Below are 20,151 nucleotides of genomic sequence, written 5' to 3'. Positions count from 1 at the left end.
AACTCTCACATCTATACTTGACCACTGGAAAAACCATAGCCTTGACCAGACGGACCTTTGTTGGCAAAGTAATGTCTCTGCTTTTTAATATGCTATCTAGGTGATAACTTTCCTTCCAAGGAGTAAGCGTCTTTTAATTTCATGGCTGCAGTCACCATCCGCAGTGATTTTGGAGCCCCCAAAAATAAAGTCTGACACTGTTTCCACTGTTTCCCCATCTATTTCCCATGAGGTGATAGGACCAGATGCCATGATCTTAGTTTTCTGAATGTTGAGCTTTAAGCTCAACAAGTGAAAAGCTTTAAGTTTTTCACTCTCTTCTTTCACTTTCATCAAGAGGCTTTTTAGTTCCTCTTCACTTTCTGCCATAAGGGTGGTGTCATCTGCATATCTGAGGTTATTGATATTTCTCCCAGCAATCTTGATTCCAGCTTGTGCTTCTTCCAGCCCAGCGTTTCTCATGATGTACTCTGCATAGAAGTTAAATAAGCAGGGTGACAATATACAGCCTTGACGTACTCCTTTTCCTATTTGGAACCAGTCTGTTGTCCCATGTCCAGTTCTAACTGTTGCTTCCTGACCTGAATACAGGTTTCTCAAGAGGCAGGTCAGGTGGTCTGGTACATATTAAATGCTCAAAAGTATCAGATATTATTTTCTATTACTACAATTATTCAGGTATATAAACTTGTTCACTCAACATTTTATAGGAATTTTCTCTTGTAAAAATATGATTCTTAATAACTTCAATAGTGATGTCACTGATGACATGGTCTTTCATCATACGATCCTGTGTTGGAGTATCTTACTTTTTCTGCCATTGATTGCTGGTAGGAACTTGTGTGTGGTTTCCTCATTCAAAACTGTGGATAACACTGTTTACTTTTCATATTTTTTAAAAAATATTAGAGATAATGTGTGTAAGGTATCATAGTAAATATCAAATAAATAATAACATCTATTGTTTCCAAACTCCTGTTAGAGTACCATCAATGAACATGTTCATATATATTTCTTTTTCCTTCTTTTCAATTATTTCCTTGAAAACAATCCCCAAATGTAGTATCACAGAGTCAAAGGATTTAAAAAAATAGCTATGTTCTTTGTATTTACTGTTACGCTGTTTTCCACTAGTTTGAACCATTATATAATGTAACAAGCACCTCATATATTTAAAGAATGTTCCTATACTTGTTTCATTCAGGTCCAGATCCTAGGATCATCAGTTAAGAAGGGGAGAATCTGGGGTGGATTTTATTGCAGGAATTCCAAACTGCTGGGAATTGAATAGATGCTGCTCACTCATTTTACATTTGGGAGGCCACCAGTCAGCCATGCTTAATAACAGCTTTCAGAAACATCTGGATTTAAACTTACAGCCTAAACATGACAGGTTAAGCAGCATATAGCTATAAAATAGCTTCATGCCTTGATTCTCAAAAATCTGAATTCACTGAGATATTTACAATTTTTAAATGATCAGAAAATTTTCAAACAATGTACAGATTACAAATCACATAAACTATACAATACATTGTTTTGGCATTATGGACTTCTGGCTGACTTGAATTAATAGTTTAGGAAGGCTCAGAGGATTTTTACAAATACTACCTTGAAGTTAGAAAAATCCGTACTAATAAATATTTTACTCAAAGGAGTACAAAAGATACACGCAGTCTTCAAGTTATGTTTATTGAATCTTAATTTATGTAAAAGTGAAATATTTATCCTCAAGAGTAGAGAAAAATAGTAAAAACAATGGCTTAAAAACCAACACTTATGATGTTCTATCCATATCATGAGCCTTACTGGAAGACGAGCTTCGGGAAGGCAAAGCTCATGTCTAATGTATAACCCTCCAATGATTATCATAATCATGGGTACCATAGTAAGCCCTGCACATATATCTAAGTTTCTTTAATATATAACTCACAAATTTAGTGGCTTAGAACAACCATTCAGTTATCCTCATTAGGCTTGTAGACTCTAGTGGGTCAGGATTTCAGACAAGGTACAGAGGGGATGAGTTGTTCCTATTCCATAATGCTAGGACTTGAACTCCACATATGGAAGTAATAGAGTGATTTAGGGGCTGGAATCATCTGAAGGCTCATTCACTCACATGGCTAGAGCTTGGGTTGGATAACGGGGACTTGCTAGCCAGAGAACCTAAACACTGCCTTCCCATGTGGTTTGATTGCCTTACAACATGGTGGCTTTAAGTCAGAATTCTAACATGGCAGCTCAGGGTTTCAAGTATGAATATTGTAGTGAACAGACTGGAAACTGAATTGCCTTTTATGACTCAGATTCAAAGGGAAGAGAATTCTTTATGGGATGACGTAAAACTATTTATGACATAATACTACAAACATACACTCATATACATACATACAGTAGTATTGTATTATAACCATCTTTGGACTATATAACTAATTTACCCTCTGGCACTGTTTACTAGCTATTAAACTTATACTCTTCCCACCTTGTTAAATTTAAAAGTTGCATTTTATTTGTATAGTTTTTGGTTCTAAATTTTAAAGCTACATAAAATATTTTAAGCTACACCTTTCTCAAAGATTCTGAGTGTCCATCAAATGAACATGTAGGACTGGTATATCTTTCCAGTAGAAACTCACCTCTTTGCCATTGATTTCTCAATTGCCTAGTAATCAGAGAAAGACTAAGCACATGTTAATCTCATTTTCTACAGGAGATATTTTGTATTTGAACAGAAGGGAAATCTTCAAAATATGTGGTAAAATATTTGAAACATAAACAATTTTAAAATATGGTTACAGAGTTTATTTGAAGTTTTTAGTTGCCTTGATACCTTTTTAGGTCAGGACTTTCAATACTAGATACAGTGGAAGACATTCTTAAAAACTAGAATAATATATAGGAATATTTTACGCTCAGTATAATTAATTTCCATAGTGACCTTTTCCCTCAAAAACTTCACATATTTGATTTGTGAACTCAAGGTATGTAAGCTTTAGTCCCTATGAAACATAAAGGACACAAAATAATTTCCCTTTCTCTCTGGCATGGAGACTTCTTAGCTTCAATATGTACTCAATTCTAAGTTAAGAGCTTTGTTGAGGGATAAGTGTAGGATTTCCACTTCTATTGTCAACTTTAATCATCTATTTGAACCAAAGTCTCTTTAGTCCATTAGTTTATCTTGACTGTCAGTAAGAGATGACAGTTTCACCTTCACCAGTGTCCATTAATTTTTTGTTCTTTTTTTCTAAGCATAAATAAATCTGAGATCAATTTTTAGTTTTATATACTTAAGAACTAAAATAAAGTAAAATTAAAAATACATATATAGTCATTTTCCCAAAAATACTATAAACAGATCCTAATTCATTACTGCTGAAATATTAAGCAATATCCTCTACTGACTATATTTTATCCTTGTTTGGTCTTTACCTGAAATAAACACAATCTAACTTTCAAGATTGTGCTTAAAGAAAATGTAGATAAACTAACTAGCTTAAAATTTTACCTTTATTTGTACAGTCATATCACAGCAACCTCAACTAGGCAGTTTGTGTAAGCAATTCACTTATTTGTAAAAATGTAAAAACAGGAATCAGTTTTTTGGCTCTGACATATTTTTAAATAAAAACTTTTATCCAGTTAAGAGTAGTTCCAGAAAATAGTTCTCTTAAGAACAGTAGCTTTCTTTTAGTAATTTTTATATACACATGGTAAGTTATTCTACTCTCCAAAGAAGGTTATTTATTCTAGACATACACTATAAAAACTTAGAGGACAGTATCATTCATTAAATCTCTTCCCAATGCTCCATCATGCAAAACTGGTTTTAATTTGTGAAGGAGAAATGCAAAAGACATGAACAATGAAGAACTTTAGAGTTAACCACTCAGAACATCGGTTCAAAGTAAATATGTAACCTTTTAAAAATTACTTGACTTCATTGTTCCTCAGTCTGCTTATCTGTAAACGACATATGGTAATACCTACTATTTATAAAAATATATGTGTTTATCTGTTTGGATGTTGATATTGCTTAACGAAAGTAGACATTAACATCCTATTTGCTACTAAACACCTTTCTTAATAGAATGTCATTTTCATACTTCCTTTTGGGACAGAACACCCAATATCCATTGCCCTCTTTTCAGATAGCTTGATTTATTCCATACACAAAGCAATAGCAATTTCAAAGGCAGGAAATGTGGTTGCTATATGGATGAGATAAAGCACACCATAATCACGTGTCAAGATAAAGAGCAAACAATATAGACTTCCCTGGTGGCTCAGATGGTAAAGCGTCTATCTACAATGCAGGAGACCTGGGTTCAATCCCTGGGTTGGGAAGATCTCCTGGGAGAAGGAAATGACAACCCACTCCACTATTCTTGCCTGGAAAATCCCATGGATGGAGGAACCTGGTAGGCTATAGTCCATGGGGTCTCAGAGAGTCAGACACAACTGAGTGAGTTCACTTTTTCACTTTCATATGACTAAATATGGGAGGTCACAACCCAGCTTCTATTAATTTGTATTTGCTATTTTGTCAGTTAACTCTTAAAGGTTTCCCAGGTGGTGCAGTGCTAAAGAATCCACCTACCAATTCAGGAAATGCAGGAGATGTGGGTTCAATCCCAGAGTTGGGAAGATCTCCCGGAAATGGCAACCCATTCCAGTATTCTTGCCTGGGAAATCCCATGGACAGAGGAGACTGGAGGGCTACAGTCCATGGGTAGCAAACACTTGGACATGACTGAGCGACTAAGTACATGTACACAACACTTGAAAGGAGATGAATAGTATCAGACACAACAGATGCAAGTTGAAAAATATGGAGAGGATGAAGAAAGAAAACCTTAAACTTGAGAAAGTTATAAGGGTCACTGTTAGCACCAGAATTCTTCAGACCACTTCACTGACCAAAGAGTCACCCCTAAATAGTTTGATCTCTACAGCATGAATTTACTCATGGTTCAATATATATCCTATCACTATCTTTGGGGTCCCTACAATCTGATTCTTAGCACTCCTTGGAGAACTTGGGTCAACCAAAGGGATATGCAGTGAGTTTTGTTTTCTTTTCTTAATGTTTTTTAATCTGTCCCACTATGCAAGGGGGGAGGATGAAAAGGTACAACTGAGTTCTATTTTGCCCCACCCCATTCTGTCCTCTCTTCTCTTCTGCACTCTGTGAAGAACAATGGACAGAGGGAAGTTAGGGTAACTTGGAGCCTTTCCACCTCATGCAATTGGTATTTATCAGCCATGAAGGCAGCTAATCTCAAGGCCCAGGCATCTGAGTAATCAGGCCTCTGAGACCAGGAAGAAGAGTCATTACAATTGCTTGCAAGTAGCAGTGTTTTGTTCTTGAACCAAAATACCAGAAATATTTTAATTAATAGAGACAATGATAAATAAAATAGGAAGTTAGATAAGAGGTCATTGACTGAGAAAACAAGGCTTTTCTTCTCATTTTTACAACTCTTTGAATGACCCACAAAGGGAAGCTGCATACAAATAATATTTTAAGTTCCAGGATGTGCTTTTGCTTTTCCAAGAAGGATTCTCCACAGAAAAATCCACAAGCGAGGTCATTAAATTAAACAGAAGATATTTAGAATAGGCAGCCTCACCCCATATAAAGCAACTGTAAGCCGTTCTCTGTGTTTCAGAAGTTTTTAGATAAATAGATTCATTTAAGCTCTGTAACTTCAAGAAATGGTGCTTCTAAGGATATGACGGGAAGGGCTGCAGACATGGGATTCCTTAGTCTATTAACAGATCTGTGGGAGGGTAGAGAGAATTGGACTATTGTGCTTCAATCAGCAGCATAACCTACATGTCACAGTCAATTTAACCACCAAGCTTTAGAGGTGGGATGAGGACAAATGGTTGTATGAAGCAAAACTTGAGAAAGGGGCAACTTATTTGGTGTGAGAGAATTACAGGTTTAGATACAAAGACTATCACAGAAAAACAGTTTAAATAGACTTAAGGTTTGAAGACTGACAAGAAGAGATATCATAAAGTTGCTGTATCTAATTGCATAGTTGGTTAAGAGCATGGGTCATAGAGCCAGGCTGCTTGGAATTGGGTATGTGTCCTGTCGCTGAGCCATTGGGCAATGCTGGGCAAGTTTCTCCCCTCTCTGTGCCTCAGCTTCCTCATTTGCTATGTCGAAAAATTATAGTATTATCTACTGAAAATATTGAATGAATTAATACATGTAAAGTTCTTCCAAAGGGACTGAGAGTTGGTAAAAGGTCTCAACACTGAACTATTACTATAACCCAGAACTGCCCCCAAGGAATTACTAATATTTGCTCAACATTTACTATGTAATAGGACTTATTAAAAGTAATTTATGTGACTTATACTTACTCTTAACAATCATCCTGTAATGTAAGTGCTATTACCTTACTTCACTAGTAATGAAAATGAGGCATAGAGAAACTTGCCCTAGGGCACAGAGCAAGAAGCGGTACTGTCAAGATCCACCCAGGTGGTCCGGCTCTAGGTACAACACGTTTCATCACTGTGTGTACTGCCTCTAGACCTGACACAGGAAACAGTGGACACAAACAGTGCATTTGGTTTCACTATCTGTTTCAGTGGGTTTAGACTTCTCAGCAAAAAGGGGCTACAGTGGAGTCACCACCTCTCTCTTCTGGTTTTCAAGCCTCATAAGTCTCCAAAATGAAGAATGGGCCAACTAGTGTGTAAGAAAAAGCAGGCCACTGCGAAGCCAGAAAGGAAATTAGAACTTTCACTTCTGATATAATAAGCAAGTTAATAATAAATTTGTATAAGGTCTAATTTTGGAGCCTTCATCCCATTAGTATATCAAACAGCTCTGCATTATTCATCTTCTAAAGAAAGAGAAAAAGCTCCACAGAGTTAATGGAATTGAAGGCATTGCCTTTATATGATTGTCCTCTTCCAGTATACTGTGACATGTGGTAATTTAGGTGTATTTGGGAAAGTGGATTCAAGAATGATTTTTACCTATTCTTAGCTGAATTAATCTTCAGAACCCAGGCAATGTCTTTAAAAATCCTAAAGAGCCAGCACATGTGAACAAGAAAATGGCAATTCTGGTGTCATGTATTAAAAACAAAAATAAAGATTAGCTTAGTATATTTAACAAGAATCTTTGCAAATTTTGAAAATACCAAAATGCCTACTTAAAATTTATATTCCTTTTCACTACCCTTAACAATGAATTCTGTTCTAAGTAAATAGTGTAGCTTGAGATATTATGTCATCAATGTAATTAATATTCCTAAATTTTAAAAAGCATAAACTATCATGAAAATAGATGTTATACAATTTGTCACTAGTTATTCAAGAATTGCCTACTGTCAACATATTTAGGTCATGTTAAATATGGGGGGGCCTCAACACTTTTGAGTCTACATATTTTTGGTAACTTACACATTAGTATTCTTAAACTGATTTGCATATGGCAAATTTGGATATCCTTACATCAGCTTGCCAAAAACATTCAAATTTCAAGTGTTATGTTTCTTCCTGCTTGCCAGTAGATTGGTTTTGGCAAATTTATCTGCCTAATATTTGATTATTTGAAAGCTTTGTTGCAGTTATTTTGAATCTGTCTTCTTTTGTACAGATAGAGTCTCCTGAAGGATGCCTCTGGGAGAGGGGCTGAGCAAGATGATCACGGTGGGGTCTCACTCCATTTCTCCTTGGGCCCCTTGCTTTGCATCTAGATTACATTTTAAGTTTCTGCCTAATAATTTGCTTGGAAATAAGGCTCCACTGCTAAGAAATATGTATAATTCATTAACTCATTTGTTAAAAATATCAAACCTTAAAAAAAAATCAAACCTTCACATTATTATAAAGTCATTAAATACTCAATTTAATCAATAAATTTTTCTTTAATACTATAAATATTACACTTATTGCTTATTATAACTCTGTTCTTGACATTCAAAAACTGAGTAAAACTGGACAATAAATACTGGTGATATTAGTAATAAAGATACAAATCTTGCCTCATGTCTGTGCAACTGAGATAAGGCAGATGTAAGGGCTGCTGGGTACATACACCAAATCAAACCTTCCAGTTCAGTTCAGTTCAGTTCAGCTGCTCAGTCCTGTCTGACTCTCTGCAACCCCATGAATCACAGCATGCCAGGCCTCCCTGTCCATCACAAACTCCCGGAGTTTACTCAAACTCATGTCCATCGAGTTGGTGATGCCATCCAGCCATCTCATCCTCTGTCGTCCCCTTCTCCTCCTGCCCCCAACCCCTCCCAGCATCAGGGTCTTTTCCAATGAGTCAACTCTTCGCATGAGGTGGCCAAAGTATTGGAGTTTCAGCTTCAGCATCAGTCCTTCCAATGAACACCCAGGACCGATCTCCTTTAGGATGGACTGGTTGGATCTCCGTGCAGTCCAAGGGACTCTCAAGAGTCTTCTCCAACACCAGAGTTCAAAAGCTTCAATTTTTCGGCGCTCAGCTTTCTTCACAGTCCAGCTCTCACATCCATACATGACCACTGGAAAAACCACAGCATTGACTAGATGGACCTTTGTTGGCAAAGTAATGTCTCTGCTTTTTAATATGCTATCTAGGTTGGTCACAACTTTCCTTCCAAGGAGTAAGCGTCTTTTAATTTCATGGCTGCTTTAGCCACAATAAATTCCTACTGGATTATAATCTAGTCAACTATATATTAATAGTGAAGACAAGAACAGGGTTAAAATGTTTTATAAAATCTTGGAATTATCTTTAAAGGTTTAGAAATAAAATTTGGGATTTTATTTGTTTTCTGAGAATGGAAATTCTCCAGTAATCTTTTCTTTTTATTGAAGAAAAGAAACAATTTAGAATGTTGTGCTAATTTCTGCTGTATAGCAAGTGACTCAGTTGTATACATATGCACATTCTTTTTATATTCTTTTACCCCAGGAAATTGGACATAGTCTCTGTGCTATGCAGTAGGGCCTTGCTGCTTATCTATTCTGAATGTAATAGTTTCCATCTACCAACCTCAAACTCCCAGCCCATCCCTCTCCCCAAACCTTGGCAATCACGGGCCTGTTCTCTATGTCTGTGTGTCTGTTTCTGTTCTATATGTAGGTTCATTTGTGCCATATTTTAGATTCTACATGTAAGTGACATCATATGGTATTTGTCTTTCTCATTTTGACTTTTTTCAGTTAGTATGATCATTTCTAGTTGCATTCATGCTGCTACAAGTGGCATTACACTGTCCTTCTTTATGGCTGAGTAGTATCCCATTGTATACATGTAGCACATCTTCTTTATCCATTCATCCATCTATGGACGTTTATGTTACTTTCATGTCTTGACTATTGTGAATAGTGCTGCTATGGACACAGGGGTGCATGTATCTTTTTAATTATAATTTTGTCCAGGCATATGCCCAGGAGTAGGATTGCTGGATATGATAGTTCTATTTTTAGTTTTCTGAGGAACCTCCATACTGTTTTCCATAGTTGCTGCACCCACTTACATTCCCACCAACAGTGTAGAAGAGAAATCCTCCAATAATCTTTAGGGTCTAGTATTATAATTCAACTCATTTAGCTTTCACAAACAGTACAGTGACTATCTATACAGTGTATAACTTATTAATGAATTAAACTAAACATAAAATGAAACTTTAAAATACACCACCCTCCAAAATTATTCAGCCATTTTGTAGCAATATGTAGTAAGTTTACCTATTTGATGCCACTGAGGTTGATGGCTTACATGTATATGTTATTAACAATTCAAGACATTCACATTTCATTTGCATTTTATTAATATTTAAGCTACTTATTTACTTTAGACACAGCTTGATGCTAATTTTCATGCACATTCGGTAGGTCAACACAAACTTCAATACATGACAATGTGGACCTGTAGTAAGTGAGCTGATAGTCATATAGTGTATATAATTTATTATATTATTTTTTCTCTATATTCTCCAATACTTACTGCCAAAAGAAAAGATCTCTGTATGTCCAAATACATTACTGATGAAATTATTAGCTACCAGTAGTGTCATGTCTGACTTTATGTGTTTTCTTCACTTTCTCGGTTAAGTATTACCATTTTATTTGTTTGAAGGAAGAAGTCAGATCATTTGCATAGGCAAAAAAAGATTAAATAAGCCTGAAAACCTCCCACTTACAATACTTCTATGTAAGAATTAGAGAAGAGCATTTAGGTATAAAGCCTCCAAATTTAAAGAAAAGATAATCCATGGAGTGCTTCATTCTTTAGAAACCTCTGTGATAAGGGAGGGGACATATCTTTTGTACATTTTGTAAAGAGATTTAAACGCTAAGAGGCCCTCCTTCTCTCAGACCATGGGCTAGAACCAAAGGGGGTTTGGAACTTCCCAACTTCACAGCAAACAATAATCTTGTATTGGAACAAAACGCAAGGATGACTCAGAATGTAATTAGGGTTTTGCATGTAAGCAAATGACACAATATAACTTGTGGTATTAAAAAAGAAGACAAGGCCCAGGAAAAGGCTGCTGTTGTTTCCACACAGAGACAAGGCATGCAGAATGAGAAGAAAAAAAAAATAAAACTCCTTAATTAATAAAATACAGCAAAGGGGATGATAAACCTCTGAATTTTGTAGCTAAGCATCCCACTTGTTGCTCCTCCCCACCTCATCATTTATAGAGTGGGAACACTTGTAACATTTATATCTGTAACAAATGACAGAGGAGAAAAGGTTTCTAAATAGACTGAATGTAAAAGAGAGAGCTTAGGAGTCCCATTTCTATGAAAATAGAATGCCTCTGATATTTTGTCAACATTCTTGTTAATGTCACAACAAGACGAAACAGGCACAGAGCACGCTGGCACCCAGACTTGTTCATTGTTTAACCAGAGGCTGCTGATTTGTTAGTCAGGTGCTTTTTATTTTTTAACATGTATTTGTTTTTGAAACATTTCTCTATTCACATGAAGAAGGGCAGGGGCAAAAAAGACATGCAATTTATCTACCTGTACTCTAAAATGTCATCTCACAGCATGTTCTAATACCAAGCCAAGAAATGGCTTAGACAGGATCCCTGCCAATTGGCAAGGACCTGAAGATTACTTGGCTTCCTGCAGTGCCATCCTTTTCTCACACAGCAAACCTCACAATTTACTTTGCAATGGTCCCAATGTTAATACTACATTCCTTTTGTGATATAGAACAGGACTCAGCAAGCTTTTTTTTTTTTTTTTTTTGTAAAGGCCTGGATATCAGATTTAAAGCCCTGTGGGCCTTCTGGACTCTATTGCAACCACTCAACTCTGCTTTTACACAAAGAAAGCAGCCATAGAGAATACATTAGCAAGTGGGTATGGCTCTGTTCCAATAAAACTTTATTTAAAAATAGATGGACAGTTAAGTAATGAATGCAGATGTATTCTAATAAAGTTTATTTACAAACATAGGTAGCAGGCAGAATTCAGGCCAAGGGCCAAAGTTTGCTGACTCACGTAATAGATTACGAAAACTCAGGACTAATTAAAATTTCTTCCATTAACATAGTTAGTAGGGAAATGTATAGAACATAGTTAAGTCTTATTTTCATACATATGTTTAATTTGAGTTGAAATTTGCCCATGGAATTCATTCATTTCTCTAGTCATTAAAAAGAAATGATTCTTTCCAACTATGTTCCAGTCATTGTGTAAAAAAAGTAGATCTGCTATCAAAATAATATATAAAATAATCAAAAAAAGAACTAGTGAACAAAACAGGCACAGTCCCTACCTCACAGCATAGAGTCTGAGGGAATATATATGCAGATATTTACTGAGGTCTACTATGTATCACGCACTCTTCTACCAGTAAAGGTATACTGTATGGAACAAGCCAGACAAGGACCTCTGGTGGTGTTTACATTCTTAGTAGAGGCAGAGAGAATAAATTTGGTGACAAACAGTAAACAACAAAAGATCACAGTGGTAAATGTCATGAAGAAATTATATATACAATGATAGAAAATCACTTAGCAGAGTGAGGAAAAGTGGTAGGTAATGGTGCTCAAAGAAGACTTTCAGAGAATATTTCTGAGCAAAGAGCTGAATGAAGAGAAAGAGCCATTTATGCCAAGATGTGGGGCAAGAATTTTTCTAGCTAGGTAAACAGCATGTAAAGTCCTTGAGACAGGAATGAGCTGGTCTGAGGGAGTTATAACAAGAAGGCTAAAGTCATCTGAGTGTCTGGAATGAGAGAAAGGTTTAATAAATGAGAAATCCAGAGAGGAGTGTGGGGCAGATCATATAGGACATCATGGTAAAGAATCTGGATTCTTTCCTCACATAATGGAGAACTGTAAGAGGATATTAAGGAAAAGAACAATACATTCTTATACACTTTACACTAAATCAAGAATTACATATATGAGATGAGTGCTACTAAAAGCTCAATGTGAAATGGAAGTCAGGAGTAAGGAAGGGCTGCAGTTACCCATAGGAAAAAACCTATTTGCCCTGCTCCCAAAATCTGAGATCCATCAGTGGAGACAGTTTGGGGGAAGGCTTGCTCCTTCTTGCAGAGACACTCAAAAGGTTGTAGTATAGCTCCAAATACCCAACTTCTGGGGCCCAGAAAGTCTGCATGCCTTCTTGGATCTTTCAGTTTTAAATACAACAACCAAAATCTAAGTATTCATTGAAAAGCTAATACAGAGCTCTATTTAGCTTGAAAATCAAGGGTTATTCTCTCACTAACGAAGTCAGTAGAGAAATTTCTACTTGTGAGTTTAAAAGACAATTGTTATTCCTATTAACATTTCTCAGCAACTGACTTTTTTTCTATCTCTTTGTATAAATAATGGCTTCCCAGATGGTTCAACAGGTAAAGAATCTGCCTGCAATACAAGAGAGACAGGAGACACAGGTTCGATCCCTGGGTCAGGAAGATCCCCTGGAGAAGGAAATGGCAACTCATCCAGTATTCTTACCTGAAAAATCTCATGGACAGAGGAGCCTGGTGGGCTACAGCTAAAGGGTCACAAAGAGTCGGACACAACCCAGTGACTAAGCACATGCATAAATCATATATGCATATTTTATTCAAGTTTAACAACGAATTTTTAAAAACATACTTGTTGACTGTCTGCTCATTTTACCCAGTCTAGAAATCCCCTCACATGTGCAAATAAGAAAGCACCCTCTCTGGTTTAGTATTGCACAGTTACCAGTCACTAAAATAATCCACAGATGAGAAGTCAGTTCTTGTTACTTAGATTCACATGTGCACATATTATCCTGTACGCAATAAATGTTTGCCTATTAGTCTGGAAGTATAAAGTTATTTTTCATCCCACAGGAAGATCTAGCTGGCCCTCAAGTAACTTAGAAGCCAATTTTGGCATCTGAAAGCAGTTGCAAGGTCCCTTAACTTGCTTTATTTTATACCTAGCACCACCCACACACTTTAGCACTTGCTATTTTTTATTTTTACATTATGATGATCACAGTACTATTGTTCAGACATTTAATAGACACCTTGGGAAATATAAAGGTGGATAAGGAGACATTCACTACACTCTGGGGACTCATAGTCTAAGTAAGCAAACAGCCCTCAAGACAAATAATGAAAATGACAACAGCTACACAACATGGAAATGCAGTACTAATATGATATGTACAATGTGATAATACTGGAGAACTCGGCCTTTGAAAGTAAGTAGAATATGGATACATTTCATGGAGAAACTGGCAATGAAGCTGACTCTTAAAGAATAATTAAGAAGACAAAGGGAGTCATAGAAGTTTTTAAGATCCTAGACCATTTGGCTAAATACAATTAGGATAATTAATACCATATAGCCTAGATTCAATATCTTTTAATGTAATATTAGGACAAAAATGTTGCATGATGTAGTTGAAGGGAAGCAGAATTTGTCACGCCAAAATATGCCTTTTTGGCATAAGGATTATTTCAGGCTGATCTTTTTTTCTTTTTTTGATGCAGGCTGATTTTTTTTTTTTTTTTAGGCTGATTATTTTTAAGAAACAGCAGACATAGGAAAAGCTCCAAAAACCAAGTAGAAAGTAGCCTTCTAATTTACATTTACAGAGGAAATTACATTTACAGAAGAGATCTCCATTTGTAAGGGTGTGGGCTTCCCAGGTGTCCTGGTAAAGAGCCCATGCTGCCAATGCAGATGTAAGAGACCTGGGTTTAATCCCTGGGTTGGGAAGATCCCCTGGAGAAGGGAATGGCTACTCACTCCAGTATTCTTGCCCAGAGAGTCCCACAGACAGAGGAGCCTGGCAGGCTACACAGTTCATGGGTCACAAAGAGTCAGATATGACTGAAGCAACTTAGCAGACATGCACACATACTCACTCTCTGTATCACAAGAGGAAGATGACTAAACCTCTAGCAACTCTATCAACAGAGAAGGCATGGATTTAAATCTTCATAACAACCCTACTCTTGTTTACTGTGCTTGCCCTGAAAACCTGACTTACCTGAGACAACACCTTTTGTGTTTAGCTGGAAACAGTATTTGAGGTCATTTTGGGGGGTTACTCAGTTTTCCTGGGTGCAGGTATACATATTATTAAACTTCTGTTTGTTTTTCTCTTGTTAACATGTTTTGTGTTATAGAGAGGTCTCAGTCATGAACCTGGAACGGTAGAGAAAGTATTCTTTTTCCTCCTCCACATGGTCCTTGCTTAAGAGATAACTTAAAATATAGCTGGGAAAGTGAAGTATATACCCAAAATGTTAATAGCATATAGTAAGTGCAGACTGCAATACAAAGACAATGTATTCATTTATTCAATCAACAAACATTTATTACCCATATTCTATGGATATCCTGGAGGAGGACATGGCAACCACTCCAGTATTCTTGCCAGGAGAATCCCCCTAGACAGAGGAGCCTGGCGGGCTACAGTCTATGGGGTCACAAAGAGTCAGACCTGACTGAGTGACTAAGCACATACACACGGATGATATGCTACTCTAAGCCCTGGGAAATGACACTGGACAAACACGCAAGGAAGTCACACCCTAGTAGATATTAATATGAGTTGATAGGTGTAATACAAGGGTTTTTTAAAAAAGATAATCACTATCATTGCTGTGCTGTGCTTAGTCACTCAGTCGTGTCCAGCTCTTTCCAACCCCATGGACTGTAGCCTTCCAGGCTCCTCTGTCCAAGGGAATTCTCCAGGCAAGAATACTGAAATGGGTTGCCATGCCCTCCTCCAGGAGATCTTTCCAACCCAGGGGTTGAACTCAGGTCTCCCGCATTGCAGACAGATTTTTTACCGTCTGAGCCACCAGGGAAGCCCTTGCTATCATTAATATGTTTCAGATAACTGTATGCTAAATCCTAATTCTCTGAAGCAAAGAATATAATATTCAAGTAGAGAATGTTGTTAGCCAAAAAGTGCTCTTAAAAAAAAAATTATCCAAGCACTTCAATAAAAAGGTTTCATTTATTAATATTCCGATGACAATTCATAACTGCATTTTATACTAACAATCAATTCATTAATTTTAGCTAGTGTGAAATAGTATAGTAGATAGATCTTTGCTCTCTGCTAAAAGGCATGTTTTTAACTCAATTTATTTATACTTTCTACCAAAAAAAAAAAAAAAAAGAAAAGACACCATTTGGCAAAGGCAAATAGATTTTCTAAGCATTCTCCCAATATATTTTAAATACACGTATTTGTGAACTTGGGGTATATGAGAGAAAGAAAACAACAGTTCAAGAAGCACAGGATGTGGAATAGACATTCAACAATAGACATTTCTGTGTCATTGAAAAGTAAAAAGGAATCACAAAAAAAGCGGCAAAGATACAAAGGCCTTTTGTACTTATCTTTACTATCCTAATATCTGGTCACTCTCAGGTATTAGTATGATTTGTTAATAATTCTGAAAAGAGCTATATGGCAGAAGAAAGTCAGACCTAGACAGACAACCCAGGTGTTTCATCCAATAAAAATGTGACTCTTGAACATTTATGTATATTGCTTTTCCTGATTGCAAAGTAAGGATGATACTACAAACCTATCTCATGTTGGTGTTAATCAACAAGTTATCATGGAAAGCTGATCTCCAAGAACTAAATCTGTCACATCAAGAGACCAGTAATGTAACAGTTCCAGCACTTATGATGATCAGTACATTCTATGCCCCACTGCCCACCTTGCTTCTCATCTTCTTCAGTTACAAGACCAGAAAAGTTGAGGAATGAGATTGGAAAGTGTAAGTCTCATATATTGACTTATAGTGACAGCCAGTCTCTTGTGAAGAATATTTAAAAGAATCCAGTTTACCAAACATCAAGCAAGGTAATAGATTAACATAAATTATCATCAAGTTGCTGCTAGCTTTGATAACATACATTCTGCATAAAAAAAAAAATTCCCAATAGTGATGACATGAGCTGCATAATAAGCACGTTTGATTAATTATTCTGTGGAATAAATGGATGAATTACTTACACTGATGGCCTCAGTTTCTGCAGTGCATTACTTCTGATCCTAATACAACTACTGAGACTCAAAATAGAAGTAGTACAAATTACAGTATTAAGTATACCAAATGGTTACAATAAAAAAGATCTCCATTTGAATTATCAAAACAAATACATTGCATGAAACTTAGAACTTGAAGGACAGAAAACTTCTAATTAAGGGAAACTTATGAGAGCCTTTAGCAAGTTCTTTGCTGAGTGCATTTATTTGGTTTCTTGATCCTCCAACCAATCGCATTAACAATGACAAAAGATATGCAAATTCAAATGGACAATAGTCAAGCCAAACTGCTCTGACTCAAACCAACAGAGACATTGTCAGCATATATTCAGCTTGATTCATGCTGCTGCTGCTGCTGCTAAGTCGCTTCAGTCATGTCCGACTCTATGTCAATTTAACCAAAAAACATGTTCATAGTTATGCTTGGCTATAATCTGAAAATTATGCCATAATCTTGACCAAAAATAATATAAACAAAAATCAAATGTATTTCAAACATTAACATACGAAGCACGTGCATGATTTAAACCCAGTAGAATCATGTCTTTATCCTGCTACAGTTGAATAACTGTATAACAACAACAAAAATATGCATTTTCATGCTTAAATCATCATTTAGATTGTATATTTTAAGCAAACAAAATATTACATTTTTGGTAGAACAACTCATTGAAGACAATTTGGAATTAAATTTCCCTGTCCACTTTCCTCAATGAATCCAGACTAACTTATAATGATTAAATTCTCATTTAAAACTATATGAACAGTATATTGAGAATAGTAATAAGCTATTCAACCAAATTCATTTGTTCATGATGGAAATAAGTTTTGTGAAAGGAAAAAAAAATCCTATTATAAGCTGCTGCTGTAATTAGTGCCTGAAATTTAAGCTACATTTAATTAGTGCCTGAAATTTAAGCCATGTTATCAAAAGACTTCAGAATTGTTTGTTTTCTATTATTTTGCCTATCGATGTACTTTTTTCACCTGTAATCTACAATAGGAAGATTAACAAAAATTCCAAGCTTGGAAACTCTAAAACTGCTAAGTTTTAGTTAACTTGTCAAATAAAATAACAGTGATCTTAGTTCAGTCCCTAGTGGACAAAAGTAAAATAACTATTACTTGGCATGATTCAGCAGGAGGTGATCTAAGTGAGTATGACCACACAGGAACAAAAAAGAGCGTTTGTCCTTTCCCTATCTTTTATCTTCTTAAAGGGTTTGTTCTGTTAACAGACTAACATAAAGAAGACTAGACTGCTTGTGTTCCTACCCATACACATCAAGTGAATTTTTAGCAAAGATCCCTGCAGGAGAAGCTTTCCACAAATGGGACACTGACATTGTCACCCTTCCAGTGACACATTTGAATACACTTGTTATCTGCTGCTTGCTTGTTACACAATTAAACAGAGAGCAAAGAGGGAAGGAATTGAAGAAAGTGTGGTATTTTTCATTGGCATATTTTCAACAAAAACTTTTAAATGGTTTATAGAGAAAAATAACTAAATACAGTGCTTGATTTTTATAAATTGGGATTAAATGCATACTCAACATTAACATTTATCTGGATCCCCACATTGCACTGTGTGTGTCTTGAGGAAAGAGGCACTTTAGGGACATAGCAAAATCTACATGTCGTGTTCAGCCCAAATCTGCAGGTGCATGTCTTTTCACAGTGGGCAAACAACCTCTTCCTGATGAGTTCACATTCAAATATCTTCCTGATTTTTTTCTCAAGGACAGTAGAAATATATGACAGAAATCAGTCATTTACTATTCTACTACTTGCTGAAACTGTTTCCTTTACATACTTATTCAATTTCTTCAATCAAATATCATACTTTGTATTTATCTGCATTTTATATTAACTTTACTAGAGGTTGAAAAATAAGTATCTGGTGATGACTTTCTGTCCTAGCTGCATAAAATGTCAGGGTGTAAAATTGATTTGATCCTAATAGTACTGTTGTTATTATTTAATTTTTTCACCAACTTACTCAAGACATACATGCTTTTTTTTTTTTTTTTTAAGTTGAGCTTTGACAGTCAGAAAAACTCAAGCTAAATTTTAAATAAGAGAAAACCAAAAACGTCACAAAATATGCCAGTGTGAGGCACACAAATGGGGTGCCACCATACCTTTCGGAGGCACAAGCCTACAAAACATTGGCTCGCCCCCTTAAGTCACAGGGAGAGAGCCGTCTTGCATTTGCAAACACTGCCCCCCTGGAGCAAAAGGTAAACACACGAATGGCCCCCTAAGGAACTCTAAGTTAGTTGCAGCGGGAGAACAGAAAAGACTCCGTGCAATTAGAAACTGAAAGCGTTCACTTACTTTTTGCAGCCACTGAGTATAATTTTCCATCACATGCTCCAGATGTTGAAGTTTCTGGGAAGAGAAATCCTGTTCCACGTGTGGAGCATCTCTCTGCAGAGCGTTTGTGTTGTACTGGTCTGTCGTACTCTCACGACAGTTACCGTCGTGTTCTGGAAGAATGAAAGTGTAGGCACATTGCCCATGTTGAATCCGGTTATATCTTCTCCCACCGTTTTCTGGACTTCGGCGCTGGTTGCTGCACCCTATGTGAGTCAGAATAGCAGCGAGGAAAGCAAAGGAAAGGAAAACTGTCATTGTACTGCCCGCACTCTCTTTCCGTGCCTCTCGCAAAACTCGCTCCTTTCTTCTGACCTTTAAACTAGTTCTTTATTTCAGGTAAAACTGCTTGTTTGTTTGACTTTTCCCTTTCAAAGAAAGTTTTGTAGAAGAATCAAAGAAAACTAGCCATTTTTAGCTTTGTTCTAAAATGGTATTTTTTTTTTTTAATTTCACCGTAATGATAGTTTCCTTAGTTAAAAACTTGAGATATTTATTGCATAGTAGCTGAGATTTATTGTTTCCTCTCGGTGTAACCGTTCAGCGTGGAGCCTGCCTGAGTCAGCTGCGTGTACATATTCTAGACCCTTTCCTCTACCCTATCTGCTGCAGATCTGCTATTTTCTCCCAGACCTCAGTGAGTTTTATTAAGGTTGCACATCCAAGCCAAGCTGGAAGCAGGCAGCCTTTCACAAGATGACTTGACAAGAATGCATGAGTGTGCCCCTATGCTAAGGATTGCTGATGGCTTGAAGCGGCTGGATCGTCTTACAAATTGGCTAGATGTGCATGACCTCTATCGTGTATGGCCCTCCCGCCCCTTCCACAGACAATTGCCTTGAGCCTTTAGCAGATTCACTGCAAATCAATAAATAGAGCAGTCCACCTTAATACACTTTTTGTGTGTATGCTGACCTACTAAAATCCAGCAAACTAGAAGTATGTCTTTAAAGTTTTACTTAATTGGGGAACCTGAAGAAGAAAACTGGCATAGTTTCCAAGAAAATTATTTTTTATAGTGGATGATAAATCTGTACAATTATTAATTTAAAAAAAAAATAATTCTTTACTCTGGGGAAAAAGACATTAAAACCATTTTTAGAGATGGCATTTATTCACTTAGAATTTCAGGAAATTATAAGGAAGGGTCAAATTAGCAAAACATTTCATAATGTCACTCAAAGGAATATAGCATGTGCATATTAAGTAGAATAATTTTAGTATTTTCTGAGATATAAATTTTAAATAAAACTGGCTCCC

At 36.3% G+C, this 20,151-nt stretch overlaps 1 protein-coding gene across 2 annotated transcripts in view; it reads right to left on the bottom strand.

Moving 5' to 3' along the window:
* Positions 1 to 19,641, bottom strand: part of ANGPT1 (angiopoietin 1) — a 300,904-nt gene extending 281,263 nt beyond the window's left edge. The window contains exon 1 of one of the 2 annotated variants that reach the window (XM_043483702.1): positions 18,853 to 19,641. In XM_043483702.1, coding sequence (XP_043339637.1) covers positions 18,853 to 19,149 — 297 coding nt within the window. In that variant the 5' untranslated portion in view covers positions 19,150 to 19,641. Of the gene's footprint in view, positions 1 to 18,848 lie in introns of both variants that reach the window. The other variant, XM_043483704.1, reaches the window with a different exon arrangement.
* Positions 19,642 to 20,151: the final 510 nt, after the last annotated feature.

This window comes from Cervus canadensis, chromosome 12 (assembly GCF_019320065.1).
Source record: "Cervus canadensis isolate Bull #8, Minnesota chromosome 12, ASM1932006v1, whole genome shotgun sequence".
In the NCBI taxonomy this organism is placed as follows: Eukaryota; Metazoa; Chordata; class Mammalia; order Artiodactyla; family Cervidae; genus Cervus; species Cervus canadensis.
Note: the sequence above shows the minus strand (reverse complement) of the source record. Positions and strands in the feature narration are given on the sequence as shown.